General features: G+C 40.7%; 1 protein-coding gene across 3 annotated transcripts in view; it reads left to right on the top strand.

The window, feature by feature from the left end:
- Nucleotides 1-25,492, top strand: part of huwe1 (HECT, UBA and WWE domain containing E3 ubiquitin protein ligase 1) — a 53,722-nt gene that overhangs the window by 1,653 nt on the left and 26,577 nt on the right. The window contains exons 2-37 of one of the 3 annotated variants that reach the window (XM_085394014.1): nt 319-388; nt 3,524-3,573; nt 3,824-3,893; nt 6,675-6,773; nt 7,293-7,499; nt 7,637-7,789; nt 7,880-7,942; nt 8,105-8,182; nt 8,300-8,347; nt 8,436-8,604; nt 8,699-8,799; nt 9,033-9,183; nt 9,292-9,419; nt 9,504-9,644; nt 9,741-9,846; nt 13,322-13,429; nt 13,510-13,611; nt 13,768-13,848; nt 17,390-17,496; nt 17,867-18,044; nt 18,144-18,235; nt 18,317-18,519; nt 18,676-18,733; nt 18,875-19,051; nt 19,228-19,473; nt 19,837-19,970; nt 20,051-20,163; nt 20,253-20,435; nt 20,577-20,793; nt 20,888-21,010; nt 22,143-22,380; nt 22,696-23,043; nt 23,719-23,841; nt 23,941-24,036; nt 24,259-24,528; nt 24,827-24,979. In XM_085394014.1, the coding sequence (XP_085250140.1) occupies nt 3,849-3,893; nt 6,675-6,773; nt 7,293-7,499; nt 7,637-7,789; nt 7,880-7,942; nt 8,105-8,182; nt 8,300-8,347; nt 8,436-8,604; nt 8,699-8,799; nt 9,033-9,183; nt 9,292-9,419; nt 9,504-9,644; nt 9,741-9,846; nt 13,322-13,429; nt 13,510-13,611; nt 13,768-13,848; nt 17,390-17,496; nt 17,867-18,044; nt 18,144-18,235; nt 18,317-18,519; nt 18,676-18,733; nt 18,875-19,051; nt 19,228-19,473; nt 19,837-19,970; nt 20,051-20,163; nt 20,253-20,435; nt 20,577-20,793; nt 20,888-21,010; nt 22,143-22,380; nt 22,696-23,043; nt 23,719-23,841; nt 23,941-24,036; nt 24,259-24,528; nt 24,827-24,979 (4,839 nt within the window). In that variant the 5' untranslated portion in view covers nt 319-388; nt 3,524-3,573; nt 3,824-3,848. Of the gene's footprint in view, nt 1-318; nt 389-3,523; nt 3,574-3,823; nt 3,894-6,674; nt 6,774-7,292; nt 7,500-7,636; nt 7,790-7,879; nt 7,943-8,104; nt 8,183-8,299; nt 8,348-8,435; nt 8,605-8,698; nt 8,800-9,032; nt 9,184-9,291; nt 9,420-9,503; nt 9,645-9,740; nt 9,847-13,321; nt 13,430-13,509; nt 13,612-13,767; nt 13,849-17,389; nt 17,497-17,866; nt 18,045-18,143; nt 18,236-18,316; nt 18,538-18,675; nt 18,734-18,874; nt 19,052-19,227; nt 19,474-19,836; nt 19,971-20,050; nt 20,164-20,252; nt 20,436-20,576; nt 20,794-20,887; nt 21,011-22,142; nt 22,381-22,695; nt 23,044-23,718; nt 23,842-23,940; nt 24,037-24,258; nt 24,529-24,826; nt 24,980-25,492 lie in introns of all 3 variants that reach the window. The other 2 variants (XM_085394013.1, XM_085394012.1) reach the window with 2 other exon arrangements.

The following is a 25,492-nucleotide window of genomic DNA, read 5'->3' as shown; positions in this document are numbered from 1 at the left end:
TAATGACTTAAGGAAGATACAGATAAGTTAGAAATGTCATTCACATGTGCAAAACCACATACATCCTGAAACCTGTGTCTAAAAGGAAACTGTTAAGGCCCCAAAGTTAGAAAACTGGAGGTACAGTGAAACAGAAATAAGTGTTTAACTATATTTAATTTTACAAAGTAGAAAATCTTTCAGTTTTAATGGAATTCTTCCTGAAACACTGACATGACGGACGTTTGGAGAAATAGAGATGGTGTTTCAAGTGTCCAAGCAGTTCCATTTTCTTTTCTTCATTCAAAACTAATTTCATTGTTTGTCATATGTTTTCAGATTGTGTAAAGAAACAGCGTAGTAAATCAAGGATGAGAAAGGTGGAACCACTGAACCAGATCAGATTCTGGTGAGTACTGCCTCCCCCCCTTTCTTTTTTTCTGCTTTGACTGAACTGAGCTGGTAATGCACACTATACATGAAGAATATACCTGCAGGGATAAATTGATGTAACAACTTAATATCTGTATCAGTCGATTTTTGCATCGCCTATTGGCAAATAAGATGGTATTCAGAGATGGCAGTGGTTGATGTTTATCTGTTGTGTTAGAGGAGATTTCCACGGGCTAAATGCTTTGGTAGTTTGAAGGGCTGAACGACATAAAAACAGTTCAGTATTTTTAAAAAAAATAATGATTTCTTTGTCATCATATGGCACAAAAAGCACTAAATGTCAAAAACAAAACACCCCCTATAGCCATTGGCAGAGTTTTGGCACATTCTAGTTTGCAATAAGAAGAAGAGGAGCAAGGTATTTCTGACAGTAAACACTTTGGTGTATTTGAAATATTTTTCCACAACTCAAACTAGCAGAAGTTATTGAAATTCCTAAATAAGAAAATGTGACCTTCTTTTCTGGTTCCATGTGGTTATATCTGTCTAACCAGATAGTCTTGGTGAGATTTACTGTGATTTCTATTTTTCAGCCATTGTTCAGCTCTGAACAACTGGGCTCAGTGACAGTGTTTGTGCTGCTCATCATACCCAAATATTAATTTAGGGAAAAACCATAACCTCTCACAGGGTGTGTGGAGCTTTTGGAAACTTTTTGGTTTTATGTCGGTGCTGTAATCAATATTGGCAGACATCCATATTTATAATTTAAAAAAACCCTGTAAATACTATTTTAAATAATCACCAATATACAACCAATGTCAGTAAAATATCCACTGATATTGCAATAAAATATTTAAAACAAAAACATCCCTTAAGATAATGCCTAGATATGGCAGGGGTTTAATTTAGTCCCCACTCATTTTGTGTAATTTGAATTTGCCTATCAATAAATAATGCATGAATAATTCAGATTAATTTGGTAAACAAATATAGTGCCAAAAGAAAACAATGCTTCCCTTTTCCCCCCCTTTCTTCTTCTTTTTTTTAATGACACTGAATTTTGTTGAATTAGGCATATGGAGAAAACTACACTTAAATCATATAAGCTATAATGTAGCACTGAGTAACTGAGCAAGGTCGGTGTTCTAACATCAGTATGTTAGCTCTTAAAGGTTTGAATTAAGTACTTGCTTACTTCATCAGAGAAGTCTTACACACATAATGCAACAGTGAGTAATCTTAAAAAATATCAATGAACTAGACAATTAGCAACCTCTAAGCTTATTTAGCTGAAATAAAGTGTATACTCCTGACTTGTCCAGGTTTTGTAAACAGGCTTTTAAAAATTCTGATTTATTTATTTTGTAAATATTCATGGATCAAATACCTAAAGTTGTTTTGATGCAATGTGCTTGTGTTTTCTAAGTGTTCACGGTGGCTAGCACAATATTTTGATGCACATGTAAGTTCGTATGAATATGTCGGCGCTTACGCTGGTGTGCCTGGTATGCGTTCATGAAAATAACTTGAAGAACTGTGTCGACTTAATATGATAAGATGTTTTGGTGGTGCATCCCACAGAGGGCCCATTGCCCCGTTATAAATACGCACTGCATCGATACAGACAGCAGTGGCTTCTCATTCCCAGCCGTAGCGTTATTCACTTTTTGCACACTACCCACACTCATGACTGTGCCAAGAGCTAGTGCCTATGTGCTATGGAAACAGGCGGGGATACTGTAATACTCCGGACGGACGAACAAACTTCTTAATTGATTCGGTAGTCAATTTTCCCTTCTGCAAACTAAAAACAAAACTCGCAGTGTCACGTTAGACCAGTCCGACAATGATTCAGCGAGTTGTTCTGCGTTTCTGCTCACTGCTCAACTAACGGTAGCTAGCTCGCTAGCTAGCGCGTGCAACGACTGTAGCTTTAGAGCCAGGAACTCCGAGCCTAAGAAAAAAAAAAGTCACGTTAGTGTTTCCAGGTATTTTGCACACATTCCTCTCTTTGTCGCTAGTCACCGAGTTGTTTACAGATTCATCTTAACTGGAGTAGGGCCAGCACAGAACTAGGGAGTGCGGGCTCCTTTTTGCGGCCTGTGCAGCCCCGACCTAAATTAGTCAAGAGTCAGGTCAGGACAGGATGGTGAATCTGTAAGGTCTGGTTTGACAGCTGTGCCACAAATGGTCCTAGCGGTTTGAATTTTGTTTAGTTACATTGTGAATGGTTATCGCTGATGACACGCATGACTTGATTATGACTTGGCTGACTTTTTAAAAAACGTTTGGTGACTTAGAATTTCAGAGGAAGATCGTTTGCTAACGGTACCGGTAGCTCGGTGTTAGCTGGTCAGGGGTTAACATCTCCGCAGCAAACGTTGCCGATCGATTCTGTCGCTACGTTGAGTTTTACAGGGGTTCTCGTTTTCTTAGACGTGTTGCTACCTGATTACAAACAAAACGCATCACGTTTATGACCTATAACTGCAGAGTGGGCTTTGAATAGGAACTTGTTAACGTTAGGTAAATAACGTAAAGCTATTACCGACGCTAGCTTGTTAGCTAGGTAGCTATAACTTTAACCTGTAAGCTTCTAGTCGTTTGAGTTTATGGAAAAGCAAACAGAGAGGCGCACTGTTTGGCTTAAATCTCCCCTGAATTTGAAAGTGATGAAACGTCGGGCTAATGTTTTAGGCCAATAAATGGGACCCAATATAATTTGATTAACTTTGTGTCGTACATTGCTCGCTAGCCGTCAGCTAATGCTCTGCCCGGTTTGCTTTGTGATCATCAGACTTTTAGAGAGCCTGAGAAAATGTCAATGTTTTCATCACCTTTTTAACCACTGGTGGTGATCAATCATATTTCGCTGTAACAGAATTTCGAGGATTATCGCCATATCATCTACCTTTGCTTATTCATTGAGTGCCCTGCCAAATGTTGAGATTTGTAGTCGACTGTCTGTATTTTGTTATGTGTATTTCAAGTACATAATGTACGAATTTACCTAGATATATAGCCAGCAGGTACTTTTTTGTGTTATATTATGTACTGGATATTATCCAAATAATTTACATATTTACCTGGAGCATTTTTTTAAATAACATATGGAATACTGTTTTGATGTAAGGTTTTGATTTTACAGATAGAGCAACTGGAACATGCCCTTAAGTGGGCATTGCCAAATATTTTTTTGTAAGTATGTATCTTATTTGTTTTTTTAGTCTTTTTTTTTTTTTTTTTTTTTGGTTTTTTTTTTGGTTTTTTTTAAGACATTTTAATGTTAGTATTTCAATATCTGAATAACTGTTTGGCTGGGAGTATTTAGATATGTAAAGTCCAAATGTATATTTACCCAAGTGCTATAGAAGAATATCTGCATCACAGCACACTGAAATTCATTATTAGATGTTGCTTTATGGGTTACATTAACATTTCTCAACAGGAGCAGCAAATAGAGATTATTGACAATGAAGGTCGACAGAAGCAAGTTAAAGAAAACACCTACGGAAGCTGTGAGTATATTTGATGCTGGCTGCGTTTTCTTTCATAGCTCCTAACCTCACTGCTGCCTAAATTGCATGTAGTTGGGATATTTAGGATGACTTTTCTCTAGCCAATTGTGATAAGAGTTCATAATGGGAGCAGGGCCTAAAAGAACTTGTTGAAGATGCTTTTTATTTTTATATTGTAAGAAATTTACAGTGTGTCATGTCCAAAAATGCGCGGGGGGGGTCTATGACTGCAAGCATGATGTGTACGATACAGTTGACAACTCGGATAACTTCTCTAGTAAAAATCTGGGAATTTTCTTATCTGTAATGTAGAGCTGGGCGATAGAACGATAACGATATGTATCGCGATATAACTTTTACTCGATAGAGAAATTAAGCTATCGCGATAGACCTCGCCGCTCTTGTCCTCTTAAAATAAAAATAAAAAAATTAAAATTAAAAAAAAAGGTCAGCCAATCCAAACTAAGTAGCGCAGAGCCGAACCAATCACAGCCGCAGCGTCACGTCGCGTGACTTGTTAGTACAGCACAAGTGCCAAGCCGCACGTGTGTTTGTTTGGGAAGCAGCCAGCGGGTAATGGAGCCAGCGCGTAATGGAGGAAATGAGTGTGCCGACTAGAAAAATCAACCGAGCGTGACCGAAGAGAAAACAGATGATGGTTCCAATGCCGGAGAGATTGTCGAACGGAAGAGCCATAGAAGTTCCGTAGTGTGAAGGTATTTCGGCTATTTCAAGTCTGACAAAAAACAGAGTAGCACTGTAAATTGTGCCGAAAGCAAGTCTGGAAATACAATAAACTGGTGCATGCGTCACACTGCGCGCCACGTTATTGTTTCGGTGAAATGAATTTCTACAATACTGTTACTGTTAATTCTACTCTCTGCAGTGTTTAAATGCTTACATATACACACAGTTACTGTCCGTCCACACACACGACTCTGTTCTGCTTCTATGCCCCAGCTTTGTTTACTTTTTCCCACCGAGGCTTCTAGACTTCTGATTGGCCAACATTTCTGCACGGTTAGGAATCTAGCACCACCTGCTGCTTTGGCATGTTCATAGCAGCGTTTTCCTTCATTTCTGCCTTTATGTGTGGACGGGATTATTTTTTTAAAACGAAAACGGAAAATCTCCGTTTTCAAAAATACCCGTGTACGTGTGGACGTAGCCTCAGTCTCTGACTGGAAGCGCTAATTCGTCATTCAGCTTTTGTCAGACTAAAGTAACTGTTAAAACTGTTTGAAAAGCTCAGCTATACAACAAGGAGAGATTGAGAATTTCCTTTTAGTTCTCAGTTTATTTGATATTGACAAAAGTTAGTCAGTTTTGTCTGTTCTTCTGTAAAACAAACTAAGATTTATTTTTAGAATTAATATTTTGTTTCTAAGTGGAATTGACAATTTAGTAGTCTGTTTCGTTTGTTCTATTTTGAAACTTAAATGCTTTAGCGGCTGCCTTTTGTGTAGTTTGCAATATTTGCCTTTATTTATCTGAAAAAGTCTCATGTTCCTTAAGTACATCTACCCTGTTGAACTTATTATGGGAAATAAATATTTAAATAAAAACAAGCTGCTGATTATTTCACATTTTACTTGTGAGCAACGGCACATTTAAATCTTACAAATATAGTTATTTGGCTTATATCGTGATAGATATCGTTATCGCCTGAAATGAAAAAAAAACATATCGTGATATGAAAAAATCTCATATCGCCCAGCTCTACTGTAATGTTTTGATAAGCAGGAATGGCTGTTATCCTTGTTTAATGAAACCCCAGTTAACAAAACTGGATACAGAAATAACTTTATTCCAATTCTATTAATTACTGTGGGTCTGGCTGTAACTGTTTTGAGCACCAAACATTTCTACAGGAAAAATTCTGGTATTTATCTTAGAAGGATCTTGAACTCTCTGACCTGAATTTGGTTAAATTGAACTGAAATACTTTAATGTTGGAGTTTTTAAGAATGGTAAGGGGTTAGAGCTGAAGACTTAATACATTTAACAGCCATACTGTTGTTTACCTTGATGATAATGCCTGCTCAGCTGATTGCCGTGATAAGTAAACAGTGACAGGACACGTCTTGTAGGATTGTGCTATTCAGAAATGGAAGTATTGGTCAGTTAAACCAAGTAATTCACTATGCTTTTTAACTGTTGGTTCAAAGATGTTGAACAGTCTTCCACCACTAGGCAGACTGCAGCACCCCTCACTTTTTTGAAGGGAAGTTGTAAACAAGCTAGGTGGAAAGTAAAACAAGTCACGGCCCTACTAAAGCAGAGAATTCTAGCAGTACTTTGTTTTAGAAAATAAATGCCTGTATCTAAACTGTTTCAGAATAAAATGGCATTCAACCACATTTTGCACAAGGGTACTGGCATTAAAGAATGCTGTGGTGCTAGCATTGCTAATGTCAGGCTCACTTTGTTTCTCAAAGAGTGTGATTACCAGCTTAAAGTAGCTCAAATACACACATAGTATTTCTATGTACAATTTTAAGCCCAGTTCATTAGATTGTGCTCAGTTTGACTTTGACTTGCTTTTTGACTTGTTAATTGATCTTTTTCTTTTCTCTTCCTTCTCATATTTAAACAACTTGAGTGAAAGTATTGTGGGTTATTGTGTTTGCCCAGAGTTGTTAGTTCAGTGTAAATGGAGATTTTCACTGTCTATCAGCATAGATCATCTGTTTAGGGTGCTATATTGTGTTTTGAGAAGACTCCTAAGGATCCAGGAACTGTGCTTGACCAAATATTTTCCTAAACCTTCTGCACCAACAGCCTGCTGACTGCAGGATACTTATAGAGAAGCTCAAGGCATGCAACGATGAGCAGCTATTGGTTGAACTGCAGCATATCAAGACCTGGAATATTGGCAAGGTAATAAGATTAGGCTGAAGGAGAAGCTACTCCTTCAGTCTTTTATAAAACACAAACTCTTATAACAAGGTTCCCATCACTCTAGAATTGTGTGGAATATCATCAAATATATTTGAGAAATTTCACAATACCTGTTGACACAAGTTCATGACATCATTTCCGCACCACACTCCTAGAAACATCTCCCTGAAATGAAATTATGTCTTAGCAAGTCTAGTAATAATACAGATTAACAGAATGCAAAAGGGAATGGGGAATGAGAAATAAATTGACTTTGACTTTATTAAATTTATGAAAACTTATGAGCTACAAGCAAATATAAAAATAATTATGTATGAATGTCACTGGCACTTGCCATTGGTCTGACTTGCTGTCATTACAGAATCCTAATGGCCAGAAGTACTACTAATTTGAGAGTAGAATACAAAATCTAAAACTTTTTTTGGACATTAAATTAAATCAATGATATGTAATATTTGTTTGAAATTAGTTTTTTGGTTTTTTTATCTCTTTCAACAGTGTGAGCTTTACCATTGGGTGGATCTGTTGGACCGCTTTGATGGTATTCTGTGTGATGCAGGCCAGACAGTAGAGAATATGTCATGGCTGCTGGTGTGTGACCGTCCAGAGAATGGACAGCTCAAAGCCTTGCTTTTGGCAGTGCTCAACTTCACAGCTTTGCTTATTGAGTACAGCTTCTCTAGGCACCTTTACAGCTCCATAGAGGTATGGTTCAACCAATTCAGCTCTTCAGTACTACTGATACATATTTGTTTATTTTTTGTGCTGTGGATATATCAGAGAAAATGAAGTTCACAAACTTAAATATTTCTTGTTTTATCTACCATCCACCCCCTTTACAGCACCTGACCACCTTGTTAGCATCATGTGACATGCAGGTGGTCCTGTCTGTGCTGAACCTACTCTATGTGTTCAGTAAGCGATCCAACTACATCACAAGACTGGGATCTGAAAAAAGGACTCCTCTCCTGGCCCGTCTGCAGCACTTGGCTGAGGTCTGGTGAACATTTGTCATTGTGATTCTAGCTGTCCCTCAAGAAGTGGAGTTGAATTGTTTAGTCTCTTTGTTCTTTTCTTTTCTGCAGAGTTGGGGTGGGAAGGAGAATGGCTTTGGTCTGGCTGAATGTTGCAGGGATCTGCCTATGACGGTAAGATTTTTTTTTTCTTTCTTTTTTTTGTGAGTGAATGATGTTTCATAACTATAATCTACATATTACTGTTGGCCAGAAAGTTTTATGTTTCTAAATAGATGCTGTCAAAAACTATTAAATTACGCCTACTTATAAATTATGTGCATATTCCCACTGCAGAAGTATCCTCCCAGTGCCACCACACTTCACTTTGAGTTTTATGCTGAACCGGGCCCTGAGGTCAAAGTAGAGAGAAAGGTATAGGCATCAACATTTACTAAAGCAACCAAAGTAAAAACTGAATAATATTTGGAATATTCTGTTGACCACCTGACTGTGTCCCAATCATTTCCAAATGTCATATTCCCTCCGCAGACAAGTAGTAACACACTACATTATATTCACATCGAGCAGCTTGACAAGGTACAGTCAAATTAGAATTGCATCATTAACAGCTTAAAAGCCACATCTTGGCTTCTTGACCTAATACATAGCTTGTTTTGTCTCATAGATTTCAGAGAGCCCATCAGAAATCATGGAGTCACTGACAATGATGTACAACATCCCAAAAGACAAACAGACCCTACTGTTTACTCATATTCGACTAGCCCATGGTTTCTCAAATCACAAGAAGAGGTTGCAGGCTGTACAAGCCCGACTGCATGCTATTTCTATACTGGGTGAGCAGAAAGCTTTTTCCCAAGAAAGTGACATGATTTTGGTCCTAGTTTTATGTTCTAACCTTTTCTCTCTTTCTTTGCCTCTCCCCACCAGTGTATTCAAATGCACTCCAAGAGTCAGCCAACAGTATTCTGTATAATGGCTTGATAGAGGAGCTGGTGGATGTCTTGCAGATTACAGACAAACAGCTTGTGGTAAGAAAGTAATTTTTTTTTTTTTGCCCCCCCTTTTTTTCCCCCTTCAAGCTCGATCACTGTCATTACACTAAATGTACTTTCATTGTATTAATAAAATGTCTTTTGATGTGTTTTGTGAATGTGTGAGAAGATGATTACTTTCAGTGCCTTCTTTATTCTTAGGTCTGCACAATATCTGTCCTTTTTCATTGTCTTTTCTCTGAAGTGCTGTATTGGATTTTGTTCTTCAGGATATCAAGGCGGCCTCTTTGCGCACTTTAACTTCAATTGTCCATCTGGAGAGGACGCCCAAGCTTTCCAACATCATCGACTGCACCGGCACTGCCTCATACCATGGCTTCTTGCCCGTGTTGGTTCGCAATTGCATACAAGCAATGATTGGTGAGAACATAGCAGAAATTATGACCCAAATTTTTAATGAGTGATGTGCAAGAAATTTGGTAAATAAAATCAGAGCTTTTAACCCCCCCGCCCCCCTTTGCTTTCTAGATCCTCTGATGGAACCTTACCCACACCAGTTTGCAACAGCACTCTTTTCATTCCTTTACCATTTGGCTAGCTATGATGCTGGAGGGGAGGCCCTTGTGTCCTGTGGAATGATGGAAGCCCTCCTTAAGGTACATACAGGCCCTATAGTACATCGTAGCCATTCATAATGTTGTCTTTAAGAAATATATCAATGATTATCTTGTACTTCATAGGTGATCAAGTTCTTGGGTGACGAGCAGGACCAGATCACCTTTGTAACAAGAGCAGTGCGGGTTGTGGACCTCATCACCAACCTTGACATGGCTGCCTTTCAGTCCCACAGCGGCCTTTCCATTTTCATCTGCAGACTAGAGGTTTGTTAGGCATATTCCTGACCTAGCCACTTTTGGATACAGTCACTCAGTCCTCTGCATTTGCTCATTCCTCTCTCTATCAATTTCTTAAAATAGCATGAGGTGGACCTGTCGAGAAAAGAGTGCCCTTTTGTCATCAAGCCAAAGATCCAGAGGCCTAGTGCAGCAGTAGAGTCTGAGGACATGGACACAGACATGGAGAGTAAGTGAAGATATGGAATGTTTTGAACTTCAATAATATACCAAAAACTTGATTAGAAAACAACCAACCAACCACATGACGTTATGTTCCGTACTAACAGAAGATTGCTCTAAAAGGTTTTTTAAAACTTTTAACTAAAAGCACTTATTTCTTAAATTCAGCTTCACAGACAGTGTTATATCTGTGTCACATTTTGAGAGCAGGGCTCAATGGTGTATATTAGCCACTATATGTATAGTGTTTCATGTCCTCTTTAATGTTTAACATCAGGGTGGTGGTTAAAATGATCTCAATGGACTGGTATTTACATAGTGCTTTTCTATTTATACTGACCACTAAAAATGCTTGACACGACACATGCATTGATAGATTTATTCCACAAAATCATAGCGCTTTGTTGGTCTCACCTCTACATCCAATTTAAAATTGATTTGACCTCACATGGATGTCTCTAAACAAACGGAGCAAACCCACCCTGGCACAGGGAGAGCATGCAGGCTATGTGCATGATGGCTCCAGGAAGGTGTGAACCTAGAACCTTCTTTCATGCTGTAGATGGTGCTAGCTTTTATTTACTGAAAACACATACCCTGGATGGAATCTAGATTGCTCAGGCATGCGGATGGTATGGTAAGAATTTGTTGTCACCAAATTCTGTGACTCCTTGGATGGTGTCAAACATTCAGGCTGGTGCAGGTTGTATAATGAGGGGAATCTTTGTGGACCAGATTTAGGGCAACTTTAAACCTGTTATTGATTGAATGCTGCTGCTGACTTGAGAATTTTTGTTGATAAACTCAACAGTGAGTTCTTAGTGCTTCACCGGCCTTTCCAGTCTTTGAGTAGAACACTTCTCATTTGAAAAGAGGGTTGTTGGATGAATGCGGCGCTGACAGATCTTCTAAACGTATTGGGGTAACTCCTTTACAGAGAGAATGTTGGTATTTTTGAATTTTAGTTGGCATCAGAGGAAAATCACGTGTTCCAAAATAATCAAGCACTATGTGAATGTGTTTGATCAAACATGGCAGGTGAACAAGGACATATGACTTCTTTGCCAAAAAGTTGATTCTTTTCATCTGGATGTAGCGTTTTCAGTGGGAGAAATGTTTCATCATTCATCCAAGTGACATCTTCAGAAGTCTTGACTTCTTGATCCAGATGAACAGAATCAAATTTTTTGGGTTTTCCTTACCTGGATGATTGAGCGTGCATCAAGATATGGCTTTGTTGTAGGGCTGTTCGATATAACGATATATATCGGATGACGATATAAAAACGTCTATCGTTTCATTTTACGCTATCGTTTGTTTCTTGGTGTCGCAAAATAAACTGTTTACGGCAATGTTTTTTCATTATTTTGATGGTCACTGTAGTGGCTATATTAATTTCTTCTTTCTCTTATATTTAATATAACCACACTACAGACAGACAAGCGTTTGTTTTTATGCGTTGTCGTTAGCAACAACGAAGGTAAAACCACCGCGTGTCCGCTTGTTCCACATAAACCTTTCGCAATAAAGCTCAAGATCCTGTGGAGACTTTTCAAAATAAACTGAATCACGTGAAAGATGCAGAGTGTATACGGATGAGAAGCAAAAAAGAGCCGCCAGGTCGTTACAGCGACACGACAAAGACGGTCCAAATTCGAAGACTCCGACAAATGTGGCCCAGAAATGCGCCCTTCATTTCCCCTGATTTGAAGGATGGGTCGGGTGTATACTTCGTGGCCCAACCTATCCCAGAATTCTTTGCGCGGCCCTGCTTAGTTTCCAACAATGGCGGCAGCTAGTTAGTTTTAATATTACTCTTATTATTCTTTCTGGGTCACAAAATAAATGTTTAACATATTTTCAGGCGAGAATGTAGCTGTATAAACCTCAAATATCTGCTCAGTTTATCAAGACACCACATATTTTCAAAAGCACTCTGACGTTTTCGGAGACGTCTGTTACCCACCAGCTCGATAGCTAGCCGGGGTTCAAGGCTCACTAGAGCCGGTGAGAACACCAGACTGCCGGCAAATCGTTTTCAAACCCACCGTTGTCTTTCGCTGCTCAGGTTAAACATGATGTAAGTCACTTAGATAACTCAAAAATGTTATTGTTTGGCTTTTTTCAGTATTTTATTTGTTCCTGAGTAAATCGGTTTGGCTGAGATTAAAGTTATAGTTTTTACACAGCTGAATAAACGTCAAGCAGACAGCTGATTATCAGAAGTGTGAGATGCTCCAGAATATACTCCAGTGTCCCGTTATATTTTAGATACCAAGGAGCAGACGGCTGAGTTTATTAAACTCCACCTGTAGCTCAGGTGGCAGAGCAGGTCAGCCACTAATCAGAAGGTCGGTAGTTCGATCCCAGGCTGCCTCCTGGCTGCATGCCAAATATCCTTGGGCAAGATACTAACCCCATGTTTGCCTACTGGTGGTGGTCAGAGGGCCTGGTGGCGCCAGTGTCCGGCAGCCTCGCCTCTGTCAGTACGCCCCAGGGCAGCTGTGGCTACAATGTAGCTTGCCATCGCCAGTGTGTGAATGTGTGTGTGAATGGGTGAATGACTGAATGTAGTGTGAAGCGCTTTGGGGTCCTTAGGGACTAGAAAAGCGCTATACAAATACAGGCCATTTACCATTTACCATTATGCACATTTCATTAAAATTTAACAAACTATCATCTTGTCTTATATTTAGTTAGCACATATCTTAAACACTTAAAGCTGTAAGCTAATAATAGTTATATAAGAGCAGATGCATGCTGGTGCAATAAGCTGTACGTTGCACGTCCAATGGATGCATGATCTGATTAGTCGACTAATCGCAAAAATAATCGGTGACTAGTCGACTATCAAAATAATTGTTTGTGGCAGCCCTATTGTTTATATGCCCTGCTGCCTTTGTTGCTAGATGACTGTATGCGCATCAGTGACACAAGTGACACCCATTAAGACTAATGTACTATGCACTGAGTGATGTTCTGTTGCACTATGTGGTACAAAAAAGTATAGTGCTTTTAGCATTAAAACATGCAAACCAATTCTAGTAGCTCCTCCAAAACACTGAATCAATAAAGGGCCATTTCACCAAATGCCAATTACTAGAAAGGCCTCCCTAGTAGGGAAAATTGAAATATTTCTAAAACTTAACTTCTAGAACTTTTAAATACAGTTGTACATATTTATTTTTACACTATAATACTCATGTATAACAATAATGATGATGCTTTATACCTTTTTTTTTTTTTTTTTTTAATTCTTTGTCAAAGAGCTTTTAGTCCTGTTTTGCCCCTGCTTATGTGATGACATTACATTAAAGTGAATACTGTATTCAGAGAGGGAATCATGCCTAACTTAAAGCTATGGTTTTCCTAATCAAGTCCTTGGTTGGTCGTGGCCAGATTTTATAAGCAGTAGTCTGTTTGTTAGGGTTATATAAAATATTCCCCTGTTGTTTATATGGAAACATTGTGAATTCTCACAGTGTCAGAAGTTGCTATGGAAAGCAGCCCTCGACCATCAACATCTTCTAGTTCCAGAGCTGAGGGAGACCACCGAGCACAGAGCAGCACTACTAACACACCTCGTGCAGGTACGCACATCGCAGACAAATGAATATATGAATTTTATCACTCCTGCGTTCTTCAGTTTCTATGATTCTCATCTCTTTAGGTATGCAGTGTATCCCCCAGAGGGCAGCTCTGTTGAAGTCGATGCTAAATTTCTTGAAGAAAGCCATCCAGGACCCTGCCTTTTCTGATGGCATCCGCCATGGTGAGTCATTGGAATCCACTTCTTTGTTGTACCGATGAACTTGAGATCATACATCTTGTACTAATCTTGTTTACATATGTTGCTGTACATCTGTATTGTATTGTGAACCCACTTTTTTTTTTTTTTTTTTTCTTTTTTCTTTTTTTTTAATCCAAGTAATGGATGGGTCCTTGCCTACCTCACTCAAGCACATCATCAGTAATGCAGAATATTACGGCCCCTCACTGTTCCTCCTAGGTGAGTACACAGTTACACTCTTTCACTTTACGGAGTCTTCCTCTTCTGACTTCAGAAATGCAACATTTTTCTCATATTAAACTTTCTGCTTCATCAGTGTTGCAATACAGGGAGTGCAGAATTATTAGGCAAGTTGTATTTTTGAGGAATAATGTTATTATTGAACAACAACCATGTTCTCAATGAACCCAAAAAACTCATTAATATCAAAGCTGAATGTTTTTGGAAGTAGTTTTTACCGTATTTTCACGACCATAAGGCGCACTTAAAAGTCTTAGATTTTCTTCAAAAAGTGCGGCGCGCCCTATAGCGCAGTGCGCCCTATGTGTTGTAAGGAGGACGTAGTAGAGAACACCATGAGAACGTTAAAGGGTGAAGTGTGGGCGTTGATCGTATATACCGGGACAATCGCACATACCTGTATAAAAGAACAGGTATGTGCATTATGCAGGACATCGTTGTTTTAACAACCCTGAAAATGGCAAAGAGACACGCTTACGAAGCACAGTTTAAACTGAAGGCCATCAGCTACGCGGAGGAACATGGAAATCGAGCAGCGGCGAGAGAATTTAAGATTAACGAATCGATGGTTCGCAAATGGAGGAAGCTGGAAAACAAGCTCCGGCAGGTCAAGAAAACGCAGCTGAGTTTCCGCGGACATAAGGCGAGGTGGCCCGAGTTGGAGGAAAGACTCGAGCGGTGGATCATCGAGCAAAGAGCGAGCGGGAGAAGCGTTTCGACGGTCACCATTCGGCTAAAAGCAGTTTCACTAGCTGAAGAGATGAACATTGAACATTTCCAAGGAGGTCCGTCTTGGTGCTTTCGTTTTATGAAACGGTGCCATTTTTCCATCCGGACCAGGCCTACGATAGCGCAGCAACTTCCAGCGGATTATAAGGAAAAGCTGGCCATCTTCCGCTCCTACTGCAGCAAACACATCGGCGACAAAAACATCCAGCCCAGCCACATCACAAACATGGACGAGGTCCCGCTCACTTTTGACATCCCGGTGAGTCACACTGTGGAGAAGAAGGGGACCAGCACGGTAGCGATACGCACAACGGGGTATGAAAAGTCTTCTTTTACTGTTGTGCTTGGCTGCCATGCTAATGGACAGAAACTGCCGCCTATGGTGATTTTTAAGCGAAAGACTTTGCCTAAAGAGAAGTTTCCAGCAGAAATCATCATTAAGGCAAATGAAAAGGGCTGGATGGATGAGGAAATGATGAAAGAGTGGCTGAGGGAGGTGTATGTAAGGAGACCAGGTGGTTTTTTCCACGCATCACCATCGCTGTTGATCTGTGACTCTATGCGTGCCCACCTCACAGCCGATGTGAAAAAACTAGTGAAACAAATGAACTGTGAGCTTGCTGTCATTCCGGGAGGCCTGACAAAGGAACTCCAACCGCTGGACATCGGTGTGAACCGCCCGTTCAAAGTAAGGCTGCGAGCGGCCTGGGAGCGATGGATGACCGGTGGAGACCACAGTTTCACTAAGAGTGGAAGGCAGCGCCGGGCGAGTTACGCCACAATTTGCCAATGGATTGTAGATGCTTGGGCTAACATGTCTGCTGGCACTGTTGTTCGAGCTTTCGCAAAAGCCGGCATCGTTTCCGAGGAGCCGCACGGCACGGAAAGTGACTCTGACGGTGAAGACAGTGAACCTGGCATGTTTGATGGAGATTTAGCGCAGCTGTTCAATTCAGACACAGAGGATGAGGACTTCGATGGGTTTAATTGATGATAAAAATGTGAGTACCAAACTTTGTTTTGCTCCTGCTTTATTTTTAAATATGCACACTTGTATGCTTGTGTGTTGTTGATGACGACGATTACCGGCAATAGAAATGTGAGTAAGGTACCGAATTCACGTTTGCTCCCGCTTTATTTTTAAATACGCATACGGTACTTGTATGCGCCCTATGGTCCAGTGCGCCTTATGTGTGTGTTAAATACAGTAAGGGCACACATAACTGAGACTGCGCCTTTTAGCACAGTGCGCCTTATGGTCGTGAAAATACGGTAGTTTGTTTTTAGTTTTAGCTATTTTAGGGGGATATCTGTGTGTGCAGGTGACTATTACTGTGCATAATTATTAGGCAACTTAACAAAAAACACAAATATACCCATTTCAATTATTTATTTTTACCAGTGAAACCAATATAACATCTCCACATTCACAAATATACATTTCTGACATTCAAAAATAAAACAAAAACAAATCAGCGACCAATATAGCCACCTTTCTTTGCAAGGACACTCAAAAGCCTGCCATCCATGGATTCTGTCAGTGTTTTGATCTGTTCACTATCAACATTGCGTGCAGCAGCAACCACAGCCTCCCAGACACTGTTCAGAGAGGTGTACTGTTTTCCCTCCTTGTAAATCTCACATTTGATGATGGACCACAGGTTCTCAATGGGGTTCAGATCAGGTGAACAAGGAGGCCATGTCATTAGTTTTTCTTCTTTTATACCCTTTCTTGCCAGCCACGCTGTGGAGTACTTGGACGCGTGTGATGGAGCATTGTCCTGCATGAAAATCATGTTTTTCTTGAAGGATGCAGACTTCTTCCTGTACCACTGCTTGAAGAAGGTGTCTTCCAGAAACTGGCAGTAGGACTGGGAGTTGAGCTTGACTCCATCCTCAACCCGAAAAGGCCCCACAAGCTCATCTTTGATGATATCAGCCCAAACCAGTACTCCACCTCCACCTTGCTGGCGTCTGAGTCGGACTGGAGCTCTCTGCCCTTTACCAATCCAGCCACGGGCCCATCCATCTGGCCCATCAAGACTCACTCTCATTTCATCAGTCCATAAAACCTTAGAAAAACCAGTCTTGAGATATTTCTTGGCCCAGTCTTGACGTTTCAGCTTGTGTGTCTTGTTCAGTGGTGGTCGTCTTTCAGCCTTTCTTACCTTGGCCATATCTCTGAGTATTGCACACCTTGTGCTTTTGGGCACTCCAGTGATGTTGCAGCTCTGAAATATGGCCAAACTGGTGGCAAGTGGCATCTTGGCAGCTGCACGCTTGACTTTTCTCAGTTCATGGGCAGTTATTTTGCGCCTTGGTTTTTCCACACGCTTCTTGCGACCCTGTTGACTATTTTGAATGAAACGCTTGATTGTTCGATGATCACGCTTCAGAAGCTTTGCAATTTTGAGACTGCTGCATCCCTCTGCAAGATATCTCACTATTTTTGACTTTTCTGAGCCTGTCAAGTCCTTCTTTTGACCCATTTTGCCAAAGGAAAGGACGTTGCCTAATAATTATGCACACCTGATATAGGGTGTTGATGTCATTAGACCACACCTCTTCTCATTACAGAGATGCACATCACCTAATATGCTTAATTGGTAGTAGGCTTTCGAGCCTATACAGCTTGGAGTAAGACAACATGCATGAAGAGGATGATGTGGACAAAATACTCATTTGCCTAATAATTCTGCACTCCCTGTATTTTTATCAATTTAATATTTTATTGGATTATGATTTCTTTCCCCACCACCCCCATTTTTGTTTTTGTCTTTCTGTTTTTTAGCGACAGAAGTGGTGACGGTGTTTGTGTTCCAGGAGCCATCTCTGCTCTCCTCTTTGCAGGATAATGGTCTGACTGATGTCATGCTGCATGCCCTTCTCATCAAAGATGTGAGTTTCTAGCTCTTTCTTTTCTTAATGTCTTTGACCACTTGTGGCAGTTCAATATCAGTTTTGATGTCTGTGTCTTTGTACACTCAATAGATTCTTAGAATTAATTATTTCTTTGTTTTTAGATATGGATGGATGATATAACATGGTTACCTATTATCCAAACGTCAGGAATCAGACTTGCACATGTGTTGATTTATAAATTTGACTATTATAACAACAATTCAGTCATAATATATATTTTATAAACAGGTTAACATTACTGGAAAGCATTTCAATGTATGCAACCACTGTTCTTACAAAAAAAAATACAGGCTAATAGTGGGCCTTTAACTTGAAAAACAGTAAAACATTTCAAACGCTTTTGTAGGTTCCTGCTACCCGCGAAGTATTGGGTTCTCTACCCAATGTGTTCAGTGCCCTCTGCTTGAATGCGAGAGGTTTGCACTCCTTCGTTCAGTGCCAGCCCTTTGAGCGACTCTTCAAAGTGCTTTTGTCTCCTGACTACCTGCCTGCAATGCGACGACGGCGTAGCTCTGACCCTTTGGGTGAGGTTCCCCTGTTGTTTATTTTTTGTCTTTGGTGTTTTTTTGTCTTTGCCTGTGAACCACATTTCATTGCATAACATGTTGTTTGTTTTAATTCAGGTGACACTGCATCCAACTTGGGTAGTGCTGTGGATGAACTAATGAGGCACCAGCCCACTTTGAAAACAGATGCTACTACTGCCATTATTAAGGTAGTCCAAATTTGATTTAAAAATATTTCAAGTGTTGAAACAGAACATGTCAAGGTATCTAAAGCAAAGTTGCTGTTACAGTTGCTTGAGGAGATCTGCAACCTAGGTCGAGCTCCTGAGTACATCTGCCAGAAACCATCTATCCAGAAAGCAGATGGTACTGTTGCAGTTCCACCAGCACGCTCCAGCCATGCTGCCGAAGAAGCTTCAAGTGAGGATGAAGAGGAAGAGGAGGCCCTTCACACATTCAGCCAGCAGCAGGGGGAAGCAGAGAGCAGCAGACAGTCAGTGCCACTTGAACTGTATGACTCTGAGTTCATAACACAATAGAAAAGAAAAAAACTGTCTTTACAGACTTTAATTACTTTTCCAGGTTAATTGACAAAATTTCAAATATACGGTTGGTGGTTGAAGTTTTGATCATGTGTGCATTCTTGCAGGGTGGTTGGCACTGAGGAACGGATACCCATTCCTCTAATGGATTATATTCTTAATGTGGTAAGTCTTTGCACAGTGGTTGTACTGTCTGGTTTATGGTCCAATATATTTTAAGTAATAATTGGGAAATGGTGTAAGCTGTTAAAGCAGTGGATACCTTCATCACTTAAGTCCATAATTTGGTGTGCATACGTTCTCCAGATGAAGTTTGTGGAATCCATTCTAAGCAACAACACCACAGATGACCATTGTCAAGAATTTGTCAACCAGAAGGGGCTTCTGCCCCTGGTCTCTATTCTGGGCCTGCCCAACTTGCCCATAGACTTTCCCACCTCAGCTGCTTGCCAAGCAGTTGCTGGTGTCTGCAAGTCGATACTGGTGAGCATAACCTAAAGATCACTGGAATTTATTTCCAGTTTCTTTATTTTTTATTTCTTTTTTTTTTTTTTTAAGAAATTGGCACACATGGAATGCACATTGCTGTTGCACTCCGTACACTTGTTTTAATAGGCAGTTCGTGGGCAATTTGAAAATGACTCAATCCTTCCCTTTAGACTCTCTCACATGAGCCTAAAGTACTCCAAGAGGGCCTGTGCCAACTGGACAGTATTTTGACATCTCTGGAGCCACTTCATCGACCAATTGAGGTGCCTGGTGGGTCTGTGCTTCTCAGAGAACTGGCTAATGCAGGCCACGTCACAGATGCCACATTGTCAGCTCGGGCAACACCCCTTCTACATGCTCTTACTGCAGCGCATGCTTACATCCTCATGTTTGTCCATACCTGCAGAGTCGGACAGGTAAACACAGATTGTGTGTGTGTGTGTGTGTGTGTGTGTGTGTGTGTGTGTGAGTGAGAGAGAGAGAGAGAGAAAATAAAACTACTTGACCTCAAAACACTACAGTTCAGAAGGTGGGTCTCCACCCATGTTGTGATTTCCAAAAACTATTAGAAGCAAGTGCCTATGCAGCTAATTATTTTCTGTTCAGTCCACTATGCAGATGCCTTATGAGGACAGAAACACATTGAAATCCAAATGTTAGATCTCAAAAACATAGAATTTACTTTTCTTTTTCTAATGAATGAAAACTCAGCCTTTGTTTGACAAGTGAGAGCCAAATTGATTCAACAACTCTAAATATTTCTGTTGTCTTCTAAACAGAGTGAAATCAGAGCCATTTCAGTAAACCAGTGGGGCTCTCAGCTTGGCCTGAGTGTTCTCAGCAAGCTCAGCCAGCTCTACTGCTCTCTGGTATGGGAGAGCACTGTGCTACTGTCCCTTTGCACCCCTAACAGGTGAGTAATCTTATCCTTTACTCCTTTACCTAAACTTTGTAGTTATCACCCCTAACAACCTATTGCTTGTTTCTTAACAGTTTGCCTCCAGGATGTGAGTTTGGCCAGGCCGACATGCAAAAACTTGTTCCCAAAGAGGAAAAGCCATCTGGCAACACGACAGCATCTTCAGCCTCTGGCTCTAGGAGAACTGGTAATGTAACCATTTAAACTTGTTCATTAAAAACTAGGATGTCCTTGGAGCACCCTTTAACAAATACATACTTGTCCACATTCATCCAGCAGAATCAGAGGCAGTGTCTGTGGATTCCTCTGCTGGTGGTCTATTAGAAGGCATGGGTCTAGATGGGGATACCTTGGCTCCCATGGAGACAGATGAACCCTCTGCAGCAGACCCAAAGACCAAGTCCAAACTTACTCCAGCTATGGCCACCCGCATCAAACAAATTAAGCCCTTACTCTCTGGTAGGAGTATGTCCAAGGCACACATATTATATTTTTGTGTCTGTAATTTTTTTTTATTTTTTCCTTTTATCTTACAATATTTAACACTTTTTTTTTTTGAAAGTCAAAGTTTGTCTTACCTATCCACGTGTGTCTTTGCAGCTTCATCTCGGTTAGGTAGGGCTCTGGCCGAGCTCTTTGGCTTGCTAGTAAAACTGTGCGTGGGCTCCCCAGTGCGCCAACGTCGCTCCCACCATGCCACAAGTACAGGCACTACCCCAACACCTGCTGCCAGGGCCACTGCTTCTGCTCTCACCAAGCTGCTCACCAAGGGTCTAAGTTGGCAGCCTCCACCCTACACACCCACCCCTCGCTTTAGGTAAGAGGAATTTGGCACTGCCACCTCTTTTGCTATTATGTGCTTATCACAAGCAATGATATTGAACAATATATATTTTTTCTTTCCCTGGCAGGTTGACTTTTTTCATCTGCTCAGTGGGTTTCACATCTCCTATGTTGTTTGATGAAAGGAAGTACCCTTACCACCTTATGCTGCAAAAGTTCTTTTGCTCTGGAGGACATGATGCCTTATTTGAGTGAGTCATATTGTATGGTGCAATCAAGTTGTAGAGCACAATTATGGGCAAAAATAGAAATGTTATGTTGTTTGTGATGAGAAGCTTATTTTAACATGCAGTGAAATTCTTGCCACAAGTCGGGGCCTTTACTTTAAAGAACACGAGTACCTCGTTGTTTGTAGGACTGCTGTTTATGGAAGTGGGTGACTTTTGTGTGTTAAAAGACCACTGCGTAGCTGCAGCTAGCAGCCACCAGGCCTTTATTCATATGGGCATATACTCAAACTCAAATGGTGTGACTTTGGTAGAGTTTGCCAAGCAGACAACATACAACTCAGAAATTCATCTTACTTTTGGACTTGGTATGCTTGATATGACTGCTCTCTGCCATCTTTGTTTTTATGTACTGTGCTGGAAATGGGGAGACTAGACACACAAGTGTTTTTGACAATTCTCATAGAATTCTTGAAATAAATGGTTGTCTCCCGCCATTTGTGACGCAGGTTTTCTTCTAAAATTGTGCATTCATTTTTTTGAAACTTTCTAAAGGCATTTGCCTCTGCTACTTTACGTTCTACTTGACACTCCTTCTCACTGACCTGATCGCTAATTATGCAGATAAAGCTTTACTTCAATTAAGACCATACACTTTCATTAAAATGAAATCCTAGTTTCGTGATCTATCCCCACATCCATTTTTCTTAACCGCTTGTCCAATTTAGGGTTACAGGGGGCTGAATCAGTTGTCGTAATGCGTGAGGCAGAATGCACTGTGGACAGTTAAGCACTCTATCACAGGGCTAATGGAGAAACAGACACTCATTCACACTTATATTCACAGCTACAGCCAGTTCAGTATCGCCAGTTAACCTAACGTCCATGTCTTTGGACTATGGGAGGAAGCCAGTGTACCCAGAGAGAACCGACACACGTACAGGGAGAACATGCAAGTTTATGTAGAAAGGCCTTAGATGGCCAATGAATTTGAATCCAAAACTTTGCTGTCAGGTGATGGTGCTAACCAATATACCACTGTCACTCATGTTTCATTTTTTCAATAATTACAGACATCATTTTTTTGCCCATCCCCCAAAAATATTATTTTGACATTTACTTAGTTTAATTGGTTGAGTTTTGTTTTTTTTAACAGGACATTTAACTGGGCACTGTCAATGGGAGGGAAGGTACCTGTATCTGAGGGTCTGGAGCATGCTGATCTACCAGATGGGACAGGGGAGTTCCTGGATGCCTGGTTAATGCTGGTGGAGAAGATGGTGAATCCAAGCACTGTGCTGGACTCACCCCATTCCTTGCCAGCTAAAATGCCTGGAGTTACACCCACCATGCCACAGTTCAGTGCCCTAAGGTTCCTTATTGTCACCCAGAAGGTCAGTATTAACTAAAATAACCAATTTCTAAGTGATTTCTAAGAGATTTTGTCTTTTGAAAAGATGAAAGAGATGAGCATTTATCCCTGTGTTTTCAAAAACAGTTGCTCAGTTGTATTTCTGCATTTTTAGTACTGTGCAGAGAAAAATGAAAAAGGATTGCAACAAATGTCCATGATCTTCATGCCCCCTAGAAATTCTTTATACTGTATTAATTTTTTTGTAGGCTTTAAATATGGTAGTTTTTTTTGTTTGTATTAATCTAAGGATTCTGTTGGTGTTTTATTATTGTAACACAGTTTCTCTTTCATAAAGGCTGCATTCAGCTGCATTCGCAATCTGTGGAATCGGAAGCCACTGAAGGTGTATGGGGGTAGGATGGCTGAATCCATGTTGGCTATTCTCTGCCACATACTAAGAGGGGAGCCTGTTATTCAGGAGCGCCTGGCAAAAGAGAGGGAGGGAACAGTGCGCCCAGATGATGAGGGAACCTCTGCCGGTTCGTTGGGACCTGGCACGACTCCAGGAGCATCTTCATCAAGTGGAGAGGCACCGCCAGTGAGTGGATCAACTTCTGGAGGGCCAACAGGAGGACCAGCTGATGATTCTACCAATTCTACGCCTCGCCGCGAGCCCCAAGTTAACCAGGCTCAGCTAACACAGGTATGTAGGGAAAGCTGTGGCAAATTGATCTTTCTCACCTGATTTTAGTCACAGTTTGGGGGACTGCCTCAGGAAGGGCATTTGGTGTAAAAAATCTACCAACTCAAAATATGTGGAACTTCTCACTGTAGTGACAGATATTTTTTTGGTTTGTTTTTCATAAGTTGTCTGATGTAACATTATTCCATTATATAACATTATTCCAGCAGCAATATTTTTTTTAGCTTGTTATGCTAGTGCTGCAGGTAGATGTGAGAGTACAGGTTAACTGCGTAATTTTATATCTAGATGCCGATGATTCTGGGTTTAGGAAATGTAACACCACCACCACCACCCTGCAGCCAGAGAAAGGGAGAAATTGAGAAACAACTTGGAGAGAGTAAGGAAATGAAGGAAAGAGTCATATTGAAGAAAAAAATAAGGACTTGAGAGACAAATTTCAGTGCTATAATAATAGTGTTGGGACAAGGTTTGTTTGGGGGCTTGAGAGAGATTAGAGAGAGAATTTATAGAGGCCTCTGTCATGTTTCAGAAAGAATGACTTTTTTTTTTTCCTTCAGCATGCAAACTAGTTTGCTATCACTCACTTATGTGACATTGTTATGTAACGTCCTTTTATAGTTTCTTTTTTCACAACCTCATCTCTCTCTGTCTTTCTGTGGTGTGGTGTTCCAGCTGATGGATATGGGTTTCTCAAGAGAACATGCCATGGAGGCTCTACTGAACACCAGCACCATGGAGCAGGCCACCGAGTACCTCCTTACACACCCTCCTCCACTTCTTGGTGGAGCAGTAAGAGTAAGCTTTATACACAAAAACACACACACAGTACTTTAGTCCTTTACAATGTTTGAGAGAGACTTGGGTAGCTAACATTGTTGCTCTTATTCCATCTAGGATCTAACTATGTCCGAAGAAGACCAGATGATGAGAGCAATTGCCATGTCACTCGGGCAAGAGGTTAGCATGGAGCAGCGCTCCGACTCTCCTGAGGTGTGTTTCTTTTTTCGAGAAAAAAGCGTAGTGCTTTTTATTTGTTTTTGTTTCTAATGTCTCTGTAAAGCACTTTGAATCACCTTGTTGTTGAATTGTGCTATACAAATAAACTTGCCTTGCCTTGCCTAGTGTAAAACATTTTTTGTTCATTGAAACTGAATGAAGGATTAGTTTACTGTTTAGCTAAATAACTGTTGATCGTTGGTGTGTCTCCTTTAGGAAGCAGCACGACGGCGAGAGGAGGAGGACAGAAGAGCCAGGGAACGGGCAGAAGAGGAGGAGGCACGATGCTTGGAGCGCTTCATGGAGGCTGAGCCACTGGACCCCCAGGAGCTACATGCCTTCACTGACACCATGCTGCCTGGCTGCTTCCATCTTTTGGATGAGCTACCTGACACAGTCTACCGACTGTGCGACCTGCTAATGACTGCCATAAAGAGAAGTGGCCCTGAATACAGGGATCTCATCCTTGGCCAAGTTGTCCAACAGGTCAGTAGATGTTAATACTGTAGCCTGCTCTACAAGTTTATTTAAATTTAAAATGCAGGTTTTTCATGGACTTGAAAAAGGTAGGCAAGTCTCTTACTTTGAACCTTCTCAGGTGGAATGTTGTTAGTACATTTTGAATGCAGGTAAGGCAGTAATGCAGTTCATAAGCACCTCTGTACATTTGAAAGATGTGATTGTCGTCACTTCTTTTAAAAAAGAAAAGTTAAGCATCATAGTGACCCTAACAATAGCCATTTGTACACTTGTATAAGCCTGATTGTTGACATGTTGTGTGTAGGTGTGGGAGGCAGCAGACGTGCTGATCAAAGCAGCTGAGCCGCTGACTACCAGTGACACAAAGACGGTGTCTGAGTGGACCAGGCAGATGGCCACACTGCCCCAGGCCTCCAAGCTGGCAACACGAATTCTGCTGCTCACGCTGCTCTTTGAGGTACCAGAATTTTAGGTTCTTGTCATAGAATGTTTATCCATACAGTGCATTTGAAAAGTGTTAGGCCCGCTTAAGGTTTCTACATTTTGGATTATTACAGACTCCTTAATCAATTCTTTGCTACAAATGTTTTATTTGAAAATGGCAGAAATTCCAATTACAGAAGCATTTTTACACTTTAACACCATATGGTCTTTAAGTATTTCTTAAACTGGATTGAAGAAGACGTGCGCCTAAGTGAATTCATTGGACAGAATTGGAAAAGGCACACCTTGTTATGGAAAACCTCAGTTTAATGGTTTATGTAAGTGAAAAGCAATCCATTACGTTGAGAGACCTGCAAGATTAGATTATCTCTAGGCACAGATCTGGGCAAGGATAGAAATACATTTTTGCAGTATTTAATTATCCTAAGGCACAGTAGGCTCATTCATTTTTAAATGAAGGAAGCAACCACCACTACCAAAAACAACCCAAGCCCCAGTGGCCACTGAATATTAATCCAAAGTTCCT

The sequence above is a fragment of the Rhamphochromis longiceps genome, linkage group LG20, assembly GCF_057381845.1.
Source record: "Rhamphochromis longiceps isolate RC_006_pf linkage group LG20, R_longiceps_female_GT1.1, whole genome shotgun sequence".
NCBI lineage: Eukaryota > Metazoa > Chordata > Actinopteri > Cichliformes > Cichlidae > Rhamphochromis > Rhamphochromis longiceps.
This window is presented reverse-complemented; position numbering and strand designations above follow the sequence as displayed.